The 14,916-nt window shown below is 47.5% G+C and overlaps 1 protein-coding gene across 1 annotated transcript in view; it reads left to right on the top strand.

Moving 5' to 3' along the window:
• The window catches only part of LOC139378939 (neuroligin-2-like), a 136,014-nt gene that overhangs the window by 105,330 nt on the left and 15,768 nt on the right, over positions 1–14,916 (top strand). The window contains exon 3 of the mRNA XM_071121568.1: positions 14,571–14,771. Within this exon, the coding sequence (XP_070977669.1) occupies positions 14,571–14,771 (201 nt within the window). The remainder of the gene's footprint in view (positions 1–14,570; positions 14,772–14,916) is intronic.

Here is a 14,916-nt window from a genome sequence, read left to right as displayed (position 1 = left end):
GCGCACTGGAGCTCTTGAGCACCGAGCCTGCCCAACCTTACCCGGTTGAATGGTCCCGGTCGCCCTGCCAGTGCGGCGAGGTGGAATAGCCCGCACTGGGCTATGCAGGCAAACCGGAGACACCGTGCGCAAGGCTGGTGCCATGTAAGCCGGCCCAAGGAGACGCACTGGGGACCAGATGCGTAGAGCCGGCTTCATGGCACTTAGCTCAACGCTCACTCTAGCCCGGCCGATACGCGGAGCTGGAATATACCGCACCGGGCTATGCACCCGCACTGGAGACACCGTGCGCACCACAGCATAACACGGTGCCTGCCCGGTCTCTCTAGCCCCCCGGTAAGCACAGGGAGTTTGCCCAGGTCTCCTACCTGGCGTAGCCATACTCCCTGTTAGCCCCCCCCCCAAGACATTTTTGGGGCTGACTCTCGGGCTTCCGTCCGCTTCGCCGTGCTGCCTCCTCAAACCTGCGCCTCTCAGCTTTCGCCGCCTCCAGTTCTTCTTTGGGGCGGCGATATTCTCCAGGCTGAGCCCAGGGTCCTTCACCGTCCAGTTCGTCCTCCCATGTCCATTCCCTCTCTTACTGCACCTTGGGGCGGCTACACTCCCCTGGTTTAGCCCAGGGTCCTCTCCCGTTGAGGATTTCCTCCCAAGTCCAGAAATTCTTGTCACGCTGCTCCTGCTGCTGTTGTTGCCTGTTACCACGCCGCTTGGTCCTGTTGTGGTGGGTGATTCTGTCACGGTTTTCTGTATGTGAAGGAGAGTCGGACCAAAATGCGGCGTGTAGATTGCGATCCATGTTTATTTAAACTAACGTAAAACACGAATCGATACAAACACTACAAAACAATAAACGTAACGAAAACCGAAACAGCCTAATACTGGTGCACATACACACAGAACAAGGGCATCAAGACACTAAGGACAATCACCCACAAACACACAGTGAAACCCAGGCTATCTAAATATGGTTCCCAATCAGAGACAATGACTAACACCTGCCTCTGATTGAGAACCATCAGGCCAGACATAGAAATAGACAAACAAGACATCCAACATAGAATGCCCACCCAGCTCACGTCCTGACCAACACTAAAACAAGGAAAACACTCACGAACGATGGTCAGAACGTGACACTACAAAGTATTGACTTAGAGTTACGTATTCTCAAGTTTTCTGTTTTTTTGTCTTATTTCTTGTTTGTTTCACAATAAAAAATATTTTGCATCTTCAAAGTGGTAGGCAGGTTGTGTAAATCAAATGATACAAACCCCCCAAAAATCAATTTGAATTCCAGGTTGTAAGGCAACGAAAAAGGAAAACTGCCAAGGGGGATGAAGACTTACGCAAGCCACTGTATGTATTGGCAACCACTCTGCTCTCTTCTTATCTAGCCCTGTAAGTTGCTTAGCCAACACAGTAATAATGCAGACCTGGCCCAGCTCACACCTGCAGCCTAATACCTCACTAAGACACACACACACACACACACACACACACACACACACACACACACACACACACACACACACACACACACACACACACACACACACACACACACACACACACACACACACACACACACACACACACACACACACACACAGCATTCATCAAGACAGCACCATATGAACATTACACAGTTGGCAAGCATATCATAGCCTCTTTCTGTAGAGCTCCACACTAAAACCTCATAAACCTGAACCAACAACTGAGAGGAACATTCAATTACATTTATTGTATTTCATCTCCAACCAAAACAGCTTGTTCCTCCCTTGTCTGTCCGTCCGTCCGTCCGTCTGGCCATCTAGCTGTCTATCGTGTTAGCAGCAGTGTGTGTGTCAGGCAACAGGAATTAACAGGAAGTATTTTGTGATGCCTCAATGCTCATGTTTAAGAGAGCGTGGCGTGGATAAGGTTGCACTGATGAGCCATCACTCACAACACTCTGCTGGATGTGTGTGTGTGTATACTTGTGTAATAAGCCCTCCAGTCCTGCAGTCCACCTGTGTGTGTGTGTGTGTGTGTGTGTGTGTGTGTGTGTGTGTGTGTGTGTGTGTGTGTGTGTGTGTGTGTGTGTGTGTGTGTGTGTGTGTGTGTGTGTGTGTGTGTGTGTGTGTGTGTCATTAATCAGTGTATCATGGGCCCGCCAGCGTTTTAGGCCGCCCACTCTGTTACTACGCTGCCGCTACTTATTAATCAACCCATCAGACAGACGGTGGCACTGCTCTGCGCCTGCCAAATAGGGAGCAGCAGGCCTCTCTAAGATAACTCCAACACTAGACCACTGCCCTGCACCTGCCAAATAGGGAGCAGCAGGCCTCTCTAAGATAATTCCAACACTAGACCACTGCCCTGCACCTGCCAAATAACATTGTTGCACTGTGAGAAGGGGATAGCAGGAAGGCTAAATATAGCGCGCACACACTTACACACACACACACACACACACACACACACACACACACACACACACATACACACACGTGCGGGGAAATGGGGGAAACAAAGAGAGAATGGAAAACAAAGAGCATCCATCTCCCTTTGTGTAGAGAAGGATGAAATTACCCTTGACGCTGATCTAAGGTTGGTTTTGCATTTCTCCCCTCTAATGGTTAAGGTTAGGTTAGGGTTAGCGGATCTTAGATCTGTGCCACATCCTCTTCGATGGAAGCTAGTTGTGAGTCGTGGCCGAGGAAATATGAAAGGCTGACCCAGATTGATGATATAGAAAGAGAGTTGGGTCGTTAATACACACACAGAGAGAAAGAGAGATGGGTCGTTAACACACACAGAAAGAAAGAGAGTTTGTCGTTAACACACACCGAGAGAAAAAGTTGGGTCGCTAACACACACAGAGAGAAAGAGAGTTGGGCAGAATGAATAGCTATTTATTTACCTTGTTCATTCATTCGTGTTACCAGATTAATTATGCATCAGGGTCATGAACAACTCTTAGGGTATTGAACATTTCTCTCTCTCTTTCTCTCCCTTTAGCCATCTCTTTTATTTAACTCTTGGAAAGAGCACTCTGTTAATCTCTCTCTATTATAAAAAGTAGGGGATTACATTTCCTGGACAACAACAGGAGCGGAGAGAGAGAATGTGAGAGAGAAAGGGGGTAGAGAAGAGGGAGATGGACAGTTAGACTGCGAGAGAGGAGAAAGAGAGGGAGATACAGAGAGAGAGAGACATAAAGAGAAATCACTAGAGTGCTGTTGTCAGCTTCCACGGGGCTGGGGATCATCTGTCAGGGTACTGGACTGTACCGCTGTACAGCATAGTGTGTCGTCCCGGAGATACATACATACACGGTACATCCTGTCCCTCACACAGACACCTACACCTACACTCACATTGTACTTAAAGGGGTTTAAACGCTGTCGCTGTAGTGGTAACCTGTAAGGTATGTCCAAACAATTACTTGTCAGGATATAATTGCAACCTTGCAGTTCGTACCTTAAGAGCCAAAATGTACAGATTAGCATTTTTAGGGTACCGCCACAGTGACAAAGCCATTTGTTCCTTTTGTAAGTGGCAAAAAATGTACCTCTTCTCTATACCAAGAGCCTCAATTGTCCACACCATCCCACTTCTGATACCAATGTAGCAAATTCAAGGGGTGGCCCCGACCGTGCCTTGAACCTGGGTCCAGCAACTGTCAAGCCAAAACCTTAACCATTACACCAATAGGTCCATACCCCTGATCTAGGTCACTCAGTGTTGTTCTAAGATCGCTGTACTATTAGTTACGGCTCTTTCTTGTCACCTGATCTTATGTAAGCCTTTAACGATGTCAGAACTGGCAGTGGACATGCTCAAACTTCAATTAACATAACCGTATACTATTTAAACTGATGCAACACTTCCACTCACCGGTGGCCAAAAATAACTAACTGAAAGCCACACCATGACGAAGCCATGCCTCCAGTGATTGTACCTTTATATTCACAATTTTGGGTACAAAAATGTACCATCATACTCTTTATCCACACATGTACCCTAAAAGGTACCGAACAGTACCATGTGAGATCATATGTGTACCCCAAGGAACAATACCGTACCCTAAACAAAACCCTTTTTTCAGTCTACTCAACTAATGAGTGGCACAGCAGTCTAAGACCCTGCATCTCAGTGCAAGAGGCGTCACTAGAGTCCCTGGTTCAAATCCAGGCTGTATCACATCCGGCTGTGATTGGGAGTCCCGTAGGGCGGCGCACAATTGGCCCAGAGTCGTCTGGGTTTGGCTGGGGTCATTGTAAATAAGAATGTGTTCTTAACTGACTTGCCTGGTTAAAATGACATGTAAAAACAGAAGAGAGATAGAGGGAAGGATTAAGAAAGAGTTGGAATGACATTTTACCCACCCACACTACCCCCTATGTGAACTGTCATTAATGCAGATATGCATGTTAAGTGCACACAAAGCATGCACCTTCCTCGCTGTGTGTAATTCATGTATGTGAAGTGACTCTCATCAGTAGACTGCAGTAGAGAGCTACAGAACAGCCAGTGGTGCGAGGAGGCAGCCATCCAGAAGTCAGATGTGTGTGTAGAAATGAGATAAGCCAACAATTCCCTTTGTCATTAGTTTCCTATCCTACCCACTCCTCACTGCACCGCTATCGATGCCAATGGGCCTTATCTGACAAACACTATTCAAATATTCACTGAGCTCTGCATAACTGCCACAGTCATCACTGAGATTAAATGCGTTTTATCATATCATTTGCATATTTTAATTACATTGACGGAGGGGGGGGGAAGCGGAGATTTTTGCGTGTGTGTGTGTTTGAGATGAACATAGCAAGTCTGATTTCTCTCTGAGCTGGAGAGGTTGTGTGCGTGTATGTGTGTTTATGTGAGTGTGTTTATGTGTGTGTGTGTGTGTGTGTGTGTGTGCGTGCGTGTGCGTGCGTGCGTGCGTGTGATATGGGGAATGTCGTGACTTCAGTGTGTGGTTCGTGTGTGAGTCTTGAGTGGTGGAGCGATGGTTGAGTTGGATTGACATCCTAACGGCATCATCCTCACATTATAACGATAGTTTCAAAACCAGAGAGTGGGCCACAACACAAGTTTACAGACGAGTCCAATATAATTGAATAAAGTTGCATATAGAATGAATCTGAATAGAATGCATCTGTGTAGTTTCCCTGTGATCAAGATGTGGCGCTGCTCACTATTCTATGTTATTTAAGGGTAGGACACACACACCACACCACACACACACACACACACCACACACCACACACACACCACACACACACACACACACACACACCACACACACACACCACACACACACCACACAACACACACACCACACACCACACACACACACACACACACACCTCACACCTCACACCACACACACACCACACACCACACACCACACACACACACACACACACACACACACACACACACACACACACACCATTCGGTCTGTCAATATGCATGGTGCAGGCTTTCTGTGGGACGTTTTCAGTAGAACACCATTCTCCGGCAGGTAAACGCAGGGTATTTTCATGAATCATTATTGTTATTACATTTCAAAATGTATCGGTGCACAGCTGTTCCCGAGCGAGGGATAGAGGAGAGGGATGGAGGAGAGGGATGGACGGCCGATTGCACTTAATTGGTCGCTCTTTTTCAGGTTAAATTTCTTTCTCTCCCCCGCATTACCTCTTTACCTTAATTTCAAAGATTTATTCTCCTCATTCATGTTTGGCTTTGATGTCCGCCGCTGGCCACGATATCCTGCTGCGGTTCACACTGGCCCATCTGTGACATCACATGTATGTTCCCTGCCCATACACGCCCCCTAACAACCCTATTTCATCCCCCATTACCCCCAGAAACACACACACACACACACACTATCTTGAACATGTTGGAGATCCCCAGGGACTGGGAGAGAGAAGAGGTAGAGGAAGAGTGAGGGAACAAGAAGAGGTAGAGGAAGAGGGAGGGAACAAGAAGAGGAGGAGGGAGGGAACAAGAAGAGGTAGAGGAGAAGGGAGGGAACAAGAAGAGGTAGAGGAGGAGGGAGGGAACAAGAAGAGGTAGAGGAGGAGGGAGGTAGCAAGAAGAGGTAGAGGAGAAGGGAGGGAACAAGAAGAGGTAGAGGAGGAGGGAGGGACTGTGGGAGAGTAACCATCTTGGGAACACACACTGCCTTGGATCAGTGTGTGTGATCAAACTTCTCCACAGTGAGGTATTGTTCCTCAGGCCTATAAAAGTGTTCACAAGGCACCAAACTGGAATCGATGGACACACACCAGCACTCTATAAAAACTATTGTAACGCAGAGGTGAGACTCTCTGCGAATGGCTACACACACCTCTCACAGTCAGTTACTCAGCTTTGACGGACAGTCTCCTTTCCTTCTCCTTTCTCTGCCCCCCCCACCCCCTCTCTGAGTGGAGAGTGTGTGTGTGCGTGGCAGCGTGTGCGCGTGTGTCTGACTCTCCTCTCAGGTCCCTGTGGCACAGTTGGAATCACCCTGATGAAAGCTGAGTGCAATCAATCCTCATTACAAACATGCTGAGATATACCGCACACACACACACACACATTAACAATTCATGCTTGTGGTAACATCCGCGTATTTGTGCACATTAAGGAACAAAGAGGCACACACAGCCAATATGATAGCTAGGGGGAATGCTGCAGACAGAGAGCTGCAGGGAAGCTCTCTGTCACACAGTCATACTCAGCTGGGAGCTGGCCTGGTTTCTGTCTCACAAGCACATACTGTTCACACACAGCCATATGTCGCTGAAACATAACTCCGATAGAGATACCGAATGCAGGGGGTTTAACGAGAGCGGGAAAGTACAAACTGATCAAGAAACCGACAGAGGAAGTACTTTTTAAAGAGAAAGGGAAGTGTGGGCGAGTGGGTCGATATGACGAAAGTAAGAGAGGGAAACGAGGAAGGAGAGAGGCGGAAGCCTGCCTTTGGCGCCCACCATGGTTCTTCTTCTTTTTGTCTGTTTGTTCAAATCCTAACTGTTGTTTTTCAGGGGGAATAGACTGCTGCTGTTCTGAGTGGAGAGTGGGGATCCTTATCTGTACCCCCCTCTACACACAAACACACACACACCACTCAAACACGCGCACACTTTACATATACACACACACGTCCTCCCTGCTGAGGGTCTCGCCCGGGGTGACAGCAACTGAATCACAAAATGGGAATAATTTAGAACCTCACATGGTGCGCAGGAATAATTGCAACGACAGAAATACTAACAACGAATGTATTTGAATACGATATTAGAATAGTTCCAACAACAAACGAGGGAGGGAGGAATGGAGGGAGGGAGAGAGAGAGAGAGAGAGAGAGAGGACAGAAGAGGGAACAAACTACACAAGGCCACAGACTAACCAATCGTTAAACTTTGAGTTGTGAAAATGCTTCCCCAATCAAAAGCCCTGGATTAACAGCGAGGTTGGTGCTAAACTAAAGAGCAGGGCTACCTCACACAGAGCTATCGCAGACAACCCTGAGACTACGGCTGAGGACAGGAACAAGTACAAGTAGTCCCACTATGACCTCCACAGAGTCATCAAACAAGAATAAGGACAATATAGGGGTAAGGTGAAATCGTATTACACAGGCGCCGATGTGGCCGGCGCTACAGTCCATTAGGGATTACAGAAGAAGACCCAGCCGTGATCTGCCCAACGATACCACTGTACTAGATGAACTCAATGCATTTTATGGAAGCTTTGACAACAACAACATCGTGCCGGGTGTGAGGGCCTGTCACCGACCAAGAAGATTGGGTGATCTCGCTCTCTGAGGCCCACGTGAGAAAGGTCTTTATTCAGGACAACACCTGCAAGGCCAGACAGTATTCCAGGGCGCGTTCTCAGATTATGTGCAGAACAGCTGGCACACATATTCACAGTCATTTTCAACCTCTCCTTGTCCCAGTATTTGTATACCGCCCCAACAGATCCATAGGTGATGCCATCTCAATTTCTCTCCACACTGCCATCACCCACCTAGAAAAGAGGAATACCTATGCTGTTCATTGACTACTTCTCAGCGTTCAACCCCATTGTCCCCTCCGAGCTCGTCACCAAGCTTAGAACTTTGGGTCTGAACACCTCCCTCTGCAACTGGATCCTGGACTTCCTGACGGGCTGACCCCAGGTGGTGAGGGTAGGCAACATCACCTCCGCCACGCTGACCCTCAACACAGGGATCCCACAGGGGTGTGTGCTTAGTCCCTTCCTGTACTCCCTGTTCACCCACAACTGTGTGGCCACTTACGATTCCAACACCATCATCAAGTTTGCTGACGACACGACGGTGGTAGGCCCAATCATTGGCGACGGTGAGTCAGCCTACAGGGAGGAGGTCAGTGACCTGGCAGTGTGGTGCCAGAACAACAACCCCTCCCTCAACGTCACTAGGACCAAGCACGCCCCCACCCACATAGACGGGGCTGCGGTAGAGCAGATTGAGAGCATCAAATTCCTCGGTGTCCAAATCACTAAAAACTTCAAATGGTCCAAACACACACGCACACTCGTGAAGAAGACACGACAGCTCCTCTTCCCCCTCAGAAGGTTGAAAAAGTTTGTCATTGACCCTCAAATCCTCAAACTGTTCTAAAGCTGTACAACTGAGAGCGTTTTGACTGGCTGCATCACGTCCTGGTATGGCAATAGCACCGCCCTCGTTCGCATGGTGCTACAGATGGTGGCGTTCACAGCCCAGTTCAACACTGGGGCGGAGCTCCCGGCCATCCAGGACATCTATGTCAGGCGGTGTGGTAGGAAGACCCGGAAAATCGTTAAAGACTCCAACTACCCAAGTCAAAGACCATTCTCTCTGCTTCCGCACGGCAAGCGCTAGTCTGGCACCAACAGGCTCTTGAACAGCTTCTATCCCCAAACAATAAGACAGATGAGTAGCTAACAAAATAGCTACATGGACTATTTGAGTTAACCTTGTATCGTTATTGACCTTTGCACTGTCTTTATGCTCACTCACACACACACTCCATCATTTTCTCACACACACACACATTACGCACATTCATTTATACTGACTCTACACACACACACACACACACACACACACACACACACACACACACACACACACACACACACACACATCATATACACTGCTGCTACTTTGTTTATCATATATCCTGATGCCTAGTCACCTTACCCCTACACACATCTACCTCTATCAATCCAGTATCCCTGTAAATATGGAATACTGGAACTAACTAATACTGGAATACTGGAATACTGGAACTGACCATGTATATACAATTAGTATGCTTCTTACTTATTGTTTTCTGCATATTCATTTCTATTACTTGTGTGTTTTTTTTCTAGTATAACATTTATATTAATTAATGCAGTTGGCTTTTGAGTTTGCAAGAAAGGCATTTCACAGTACTTGTCCATGTGACATTCAAAACTTGGTGTTCTTAGTGTAAGAGGTCTCTTCATCTCCCCTCTCTGTCTCTTTCCAATACTACTGTATGTGTAGTTGACCCTGTTAAATACCTTACCATTTACAGCTGCTGTAAGGAGTAGTGGCAGGAGAGACCGAATGAGACAGAATGACAGGTTGGGTCTCGCTGTGACAGCGGCGTAAGGCAGGAGAGTATCGTGTGGCAGTTGTAATGACGTATTTAGGCTGTGACGTGGGGTTGGTAACAGGCTGACTGTTGGGGCCTTCCTGCCGCCCTTCCTGCCTGTCTTCCTTCCTGCCTGTCTTCCCGCCTGTCTTCCTTCCTGCCGGCCTTCCTGCCTGTCTTCCTTCCTGCCTGTCTTCCCGCCTGTCTTCCTTCCTGCCTGTCTTCCCGCCTGTCTTCCTTCCTGCCTGTCTTCCCGCCTGTCTTCCTTCCTGTCTGTCTTCCTAGTAGATGTCTGAATAAAGGAGAGGCAACTGAAAATAATCCGTACAAAGATCATGTTAAATAATGCACCCGCTTATATAGACCATCGCTTTCTGAAAATAAATCAAACACATTCCTTAACTGCATTAACCTGAGCACAGTAAATGGACTTCACTATGGAAAACAACATTCACTCTGTACAGTTCTTAGATGTACTTGTTACAAAGAAGGGACCATCTCTAAGTACTACAGTCACAGCTGATCGTTACCATTCTAAAAAATAGGTTTTTACCAGTCAGCCAACCTCATAGACCGCGTCGCGTCTGTGACACAGAGGAAGAATATGATAGACAATCGTACTCTCTCCTTGAGCGTTTCCGCTCGAGAGGATACCCCCGATACCTGGCAGGAAAAAGCTCCAAAACAAGTTAAAAGCTTTGAACAGGAGCCAGTTACTTCATAAATCCCAAGAAACCGTTTTCTGTACACTAGCGACTCACTTTCAATGACAGCCGTAATGGAATCAGGTCTTTTCCCAATAAGCACTGGCAAATACTGTCATCAGACTCGTCCTTTACATTCTGCCTTCTAGAGGCATCTTTATTCACCTTTAACGATCAAGAAATCTATGGAACGTATTAGTTCCATCAGATGTGGCCAGAGAGAGAAAGGAGGCCTTCCGAAAAGGATGTTCCCCTGTAGATCATGTACGCCCTCATAGGACCTATGAGAGGAAGTGATGTCTAACTTGCGCCTCTAAAGGCGCTATTTAGATGTTCTTGCCATTGGCTTCATATTGGATGAACATCCTTTGAAAGTCATTCTTGGGGACGATGAATCCGCTATCGGATGTCAACATATCACCTCGCCAGTTTGCGAGACATTTTATAGAGCGAATGAAAAGAGGTGATTGCGACAACAAATGACTCCAAAGAGATGTGTCAATGAAATTCCGTATCCCCACATGGTTTAAACGATGAACCGGATTACCCCTCCTGCCTATAGGCCAAATTTAGACTGTTATACAAGAACACTGTCCGTATCAGATTTGACACATAATTTATGACTTCGCCCCACTTATTTATGAAGGGCCGGGCCTGATCAAATGAAATTGTATTTCTTTTATTTGATGTCCTATGTGGTAAGTTATCTCAATAATTGATATAATGCATCCAAGTGAGTGGACACCTAAGGCAATTGATGTACAGGTAGACCAGAGAAGATTCATCCCTGATTGGCAGGTAAGTTGGCAACCCTGATTAGAAGCACCTGCTGCTCATCGGTTATTCGCCTGGGTTTCCTGCAAATGCTTATAGTTATATTTATCTGATTTCATACCAACCAAACGTCCGGGAGAGTGTGATGGTCCTCTTTTGATTTGACACCTTGCTGCAAATGGAAGGATTGGAGAAGTGTGTAGTGTGCATGTGTGTGTTGATACATGTGTTTATTCCAACACTCCTACAAAGCCGTGTGTGTGTGTGTGTGTGTGTGTACTGTAGATGTGTGTGTAAATATTGGAAGCAGTATCCAGCATGATTATTCAGAGCCAGGCAGACACAGCTGTTCCCTTCACACACACACACACACACACACACACACTGCACCTATGGACACACACACATGAGTCACACTGGCAGCCCTGGCATTACTGGCAGGCAGCACCCTACAGAATGAATGCACACTGGGTATAGACAGGGCGAGGGTGATCCAACAGTCAGGGACACACTAAAGAGACAGGGGAAGCACGTACCCCCGTGCACACAGGCATGCGTGAGCACACACAAACACGCACATGCACCATCACCCTCACACACATACCAAACCCATGTATCACATGTGTGTGTGTCCATATGTTTATTCATTGTCTACCTGATTCAATAAGAGGCATGAAGGTGTGTGTTAAAGGGAGACAACCCCAGCGTGTGTGTGTTTATATGTGTGTGTGAATGTGTGTCTCTCTCGCTCTGTCTCTGTGTGTGTGTGTGAGAGAGAGAGAGAGAGAGAGAGAGAGTCTTCTCTGTAGTGTCAGCTCTTTGATCAGCCTCCCCCTGCTCGGGAACCAACCTCTGGTGTCTTGGAGGCAGATGAAACGCACACACATACACACACATACACACACACACACGAAACCCTGTGCCTCTCTCTCTCTTTGTCTCTCTCTCTATCCGGGGCCGCCTCATAGCCACAGAACACCCACTATCAATCCTCTCTTCTCCCTTCCCCTTAACAAGCGCTCCTTACCCCAGCTATTTTAAAGGCTATTGATATGGAGCTGAGGCTTTCATCTGGTATTGCACCAGTTTATTTATTAACAGCCCTTGGTTTTATTTTATACCCCCATTTATCTAAATATGTGAGAGGATGGGTGACTGGAGAATACGTGGGTAAACCCTGAAGGGTGGTTGACAAGGGTAAGGGTATGTAAATATGTGAGAGGATAGGTGACTGGAGAATACGTGGGTAAACCCTGAAGGGTGGTTGACAAGGGTAAGGGTATGTAAATATGTGAGAGGATAGGTGACTGGAGAATACGTGGGTAAACCCTGAAGGGTGGTTGACAAGGGTAAGGGTATGTAAATATGTGAGAGGATAGGTGACTGGAGAATACGTGGGTAAACCCTGAAGGGTGGTTGACAAGGGTAAGGGTATGTAAATATGTGAGAGGATAGGCGACTGGAGAATACGTGGGTAAACCCTGAAGGGTGGTTGACAAGGGTAAGGGTATGTAAATATGTGAGAGGATAGGTGACTGGAGAATACGTGGGTAAACCCTGAAGGGTGGTTGACAAGGGTAAGGGTATGTAAATATGTGAGAGGATAGGTGACTGGAGAATACGTGGGTAAACCCTGAAGGGTGGTTGACAAGGGTAAGGGTATGTAAATATGTGAGAGGATAGGTGACTGGAGAATACGTGGGTAAACCCTGAAGGGTGGTTGACAAGGGTAAGGGTATGTAAATATGTGAGAGGATAGGCGACTGGAGAATACGTGGGTAAACCCTGAAGGGTGGTTGACAAGGGTAAGGGTATGTAAATATGTGAGAGGATAGGTGACTGGAGAATACGTGGGTAAACCTTGAAGGGTGGTTGACAAGGGTAACAGGTATGTAAATATGTGAGAGGATAGGTGACTGGAGAATACGTGGGTAAACCCTGAAGGGTGGTTGACAAGGGTAAGGGTATGTGAATATGTGAGAGGATAGGTGACTGGAGAATACGTGGGTAAACCCTGAAGGGTGGTTGACAAGGGTAACGGTATGTAAATATGTGAGAGGATAGGTGACTGGAGAATACGTGGGTAAACCCTAATGGGTGGTTGACAAGGGTAAGGGTATGTAAATATGTGAGAGGATAGGTGACTGGAGAATACGTGGGTAAACCCTGAAGGGTGGTTGACAAGGGTAAGGGTATGTAAATATGTGAGAGGATAGGCGACTGGAGAATACGTAGGTAAACCCTGAAGGGTGGTTGACAAGGGTAAGGGTATGTAAATATGTGAGAGGATAGGCGACTGGAGAATACGTGGGTAAACCCTGAAGGGTGGTTGACAAGGGTAAGGGTATGTAAATATGTGAGAGGATAGGTGACTGGAGAATACGTGGGTAAACCCTGAAGGGTGGTTGACAAGGGTAAGGGTATGTAAATATGTGAGAGGATAGGTGACTGGAGAATACGTGGGTAAACCCTGAAGGGTGGTTGACAAGGGTAAGGGTATGTAAATATGTGAGAGGATAGGTGACTGGAGAATACGTGGGTAAACCCTGAAGGGTGGTTGACAAGGGTAAGGGTATGTAAATATGTGAGAGGATAGGTGACTGGAGAATACGTGGGTAAACCCTGAAGGGTGGTTGACAAGGGTAAGGGTATGTAAATATTGGACAGAGGGGAGTTTGGAGCTTTAAAAAGCCGGTGGTTCCTTTAGCTGCGTACCGTACCTAAACAGTGTCAGGAAAGTAATGACGGGCCAAGTCTTCATTCCGGGTTATTGTTGCTAACGTCCTCCCTTCCTCCTTCCCACTCTTTTCTGCTGTGTCTAGTGACCCAATTCGCTTCTATTCAAAAGCTGATTTACCGGCCAGACGGCAGAATATTTGACATTATTGTAAAAATAAACGTTCTATTGACACCTTAATATCTCCTCTCTCTCTCTCTTTCTCTCTCTCTCTCTCTCTCTCTATCTTTCCCTACCGTTCTGCCTTTCCTCGGTCCCTCTCTCTTCTCTCTACCTACTTCCCCTTTCCTTCCTCCTCCTGCTCTCCACCTCTCCCTCTCTCTTCTCTCTACCTACCTCCCCTTTCCTTCCTCCTCCTGCTCTCCACCTCTCCCCCTCTCTTCTCTCTACCTACCTCCCCTTTCCTTCCTCCTCCTGCTCTCCACCTCTCCCCCTCTCTTCTCTCTACCTACCTCCCCTTTCCTTCCTCCTCCTGCTCTCCACCTCTCCCCCTCTCTTCTCTCTACCTACCTCCCCTTTCCTTCCTCCTCCTGCTCTCCACCTCTCCCTCTCTCTTCTCTCTACCTACCTCCCCTTTCCTTCCTCCTCCTGTTCTCCACCTCTCCCCCTCTCTTCTCTCTACCTACCTCCCCTTTCCTTCCTCCTCCTGCTCTCCACCTCTCCCTCTCTCTTCTCTCTACCTACCTCCCCTTTCCTTCCTCCTCCTGCTCTCCACCTCTCCCCCTCTCTTCTCTCCAGGCTTCCTGAGTACAGGCGACCAGTCAGCCAAGGGGAACTACGGTCTGTTGGATCAGATCCAGGCCCTGCGTTGGCTCAATGAGAACATCGGCCATTTTGGGGGCGACCCCGAGCGCATCACCATCTTCGGCTCCGGGGCGGGGGCGTCCTGCGTCAACCTGCTCATCCTCTCGCACCACTCCGAGGGTAAGGGGCACACTGGTGGGTCACATTCTTACTTGATTTGATTTGATTTACTTCTCAGTCTACTTAACCCTTGCCTGGTAGAATAAGGATCATTCAATGAACTGTGTGGTTACTCAAAAGGATAGGTTGGTTGAAAGTGAGTTCCCAAGGTACCATTAGT

This window comes from Oncorhynchus clarkii, chromosome 21, assembly GCF_045791955.1.
Source record: "Oncorhynchus clarkii lewisi isolate Uvic-CL-2024 chromosome 21, UVic_Ocla_1.0, whole genome shotgun sequence".
In the NCBI taxonomy this organism is placed as follows: Eukaryota; Metazoa; Chordata; class Actinopteri; order Salmoniformes; family Salmonidae; genus Oncorhynchus; species Oncorhynchus clarkii.
Note: the sequence above shows the minus strand (reverse complement) of the source record. Positions and strands in the feature narration are given on the sequence as shown.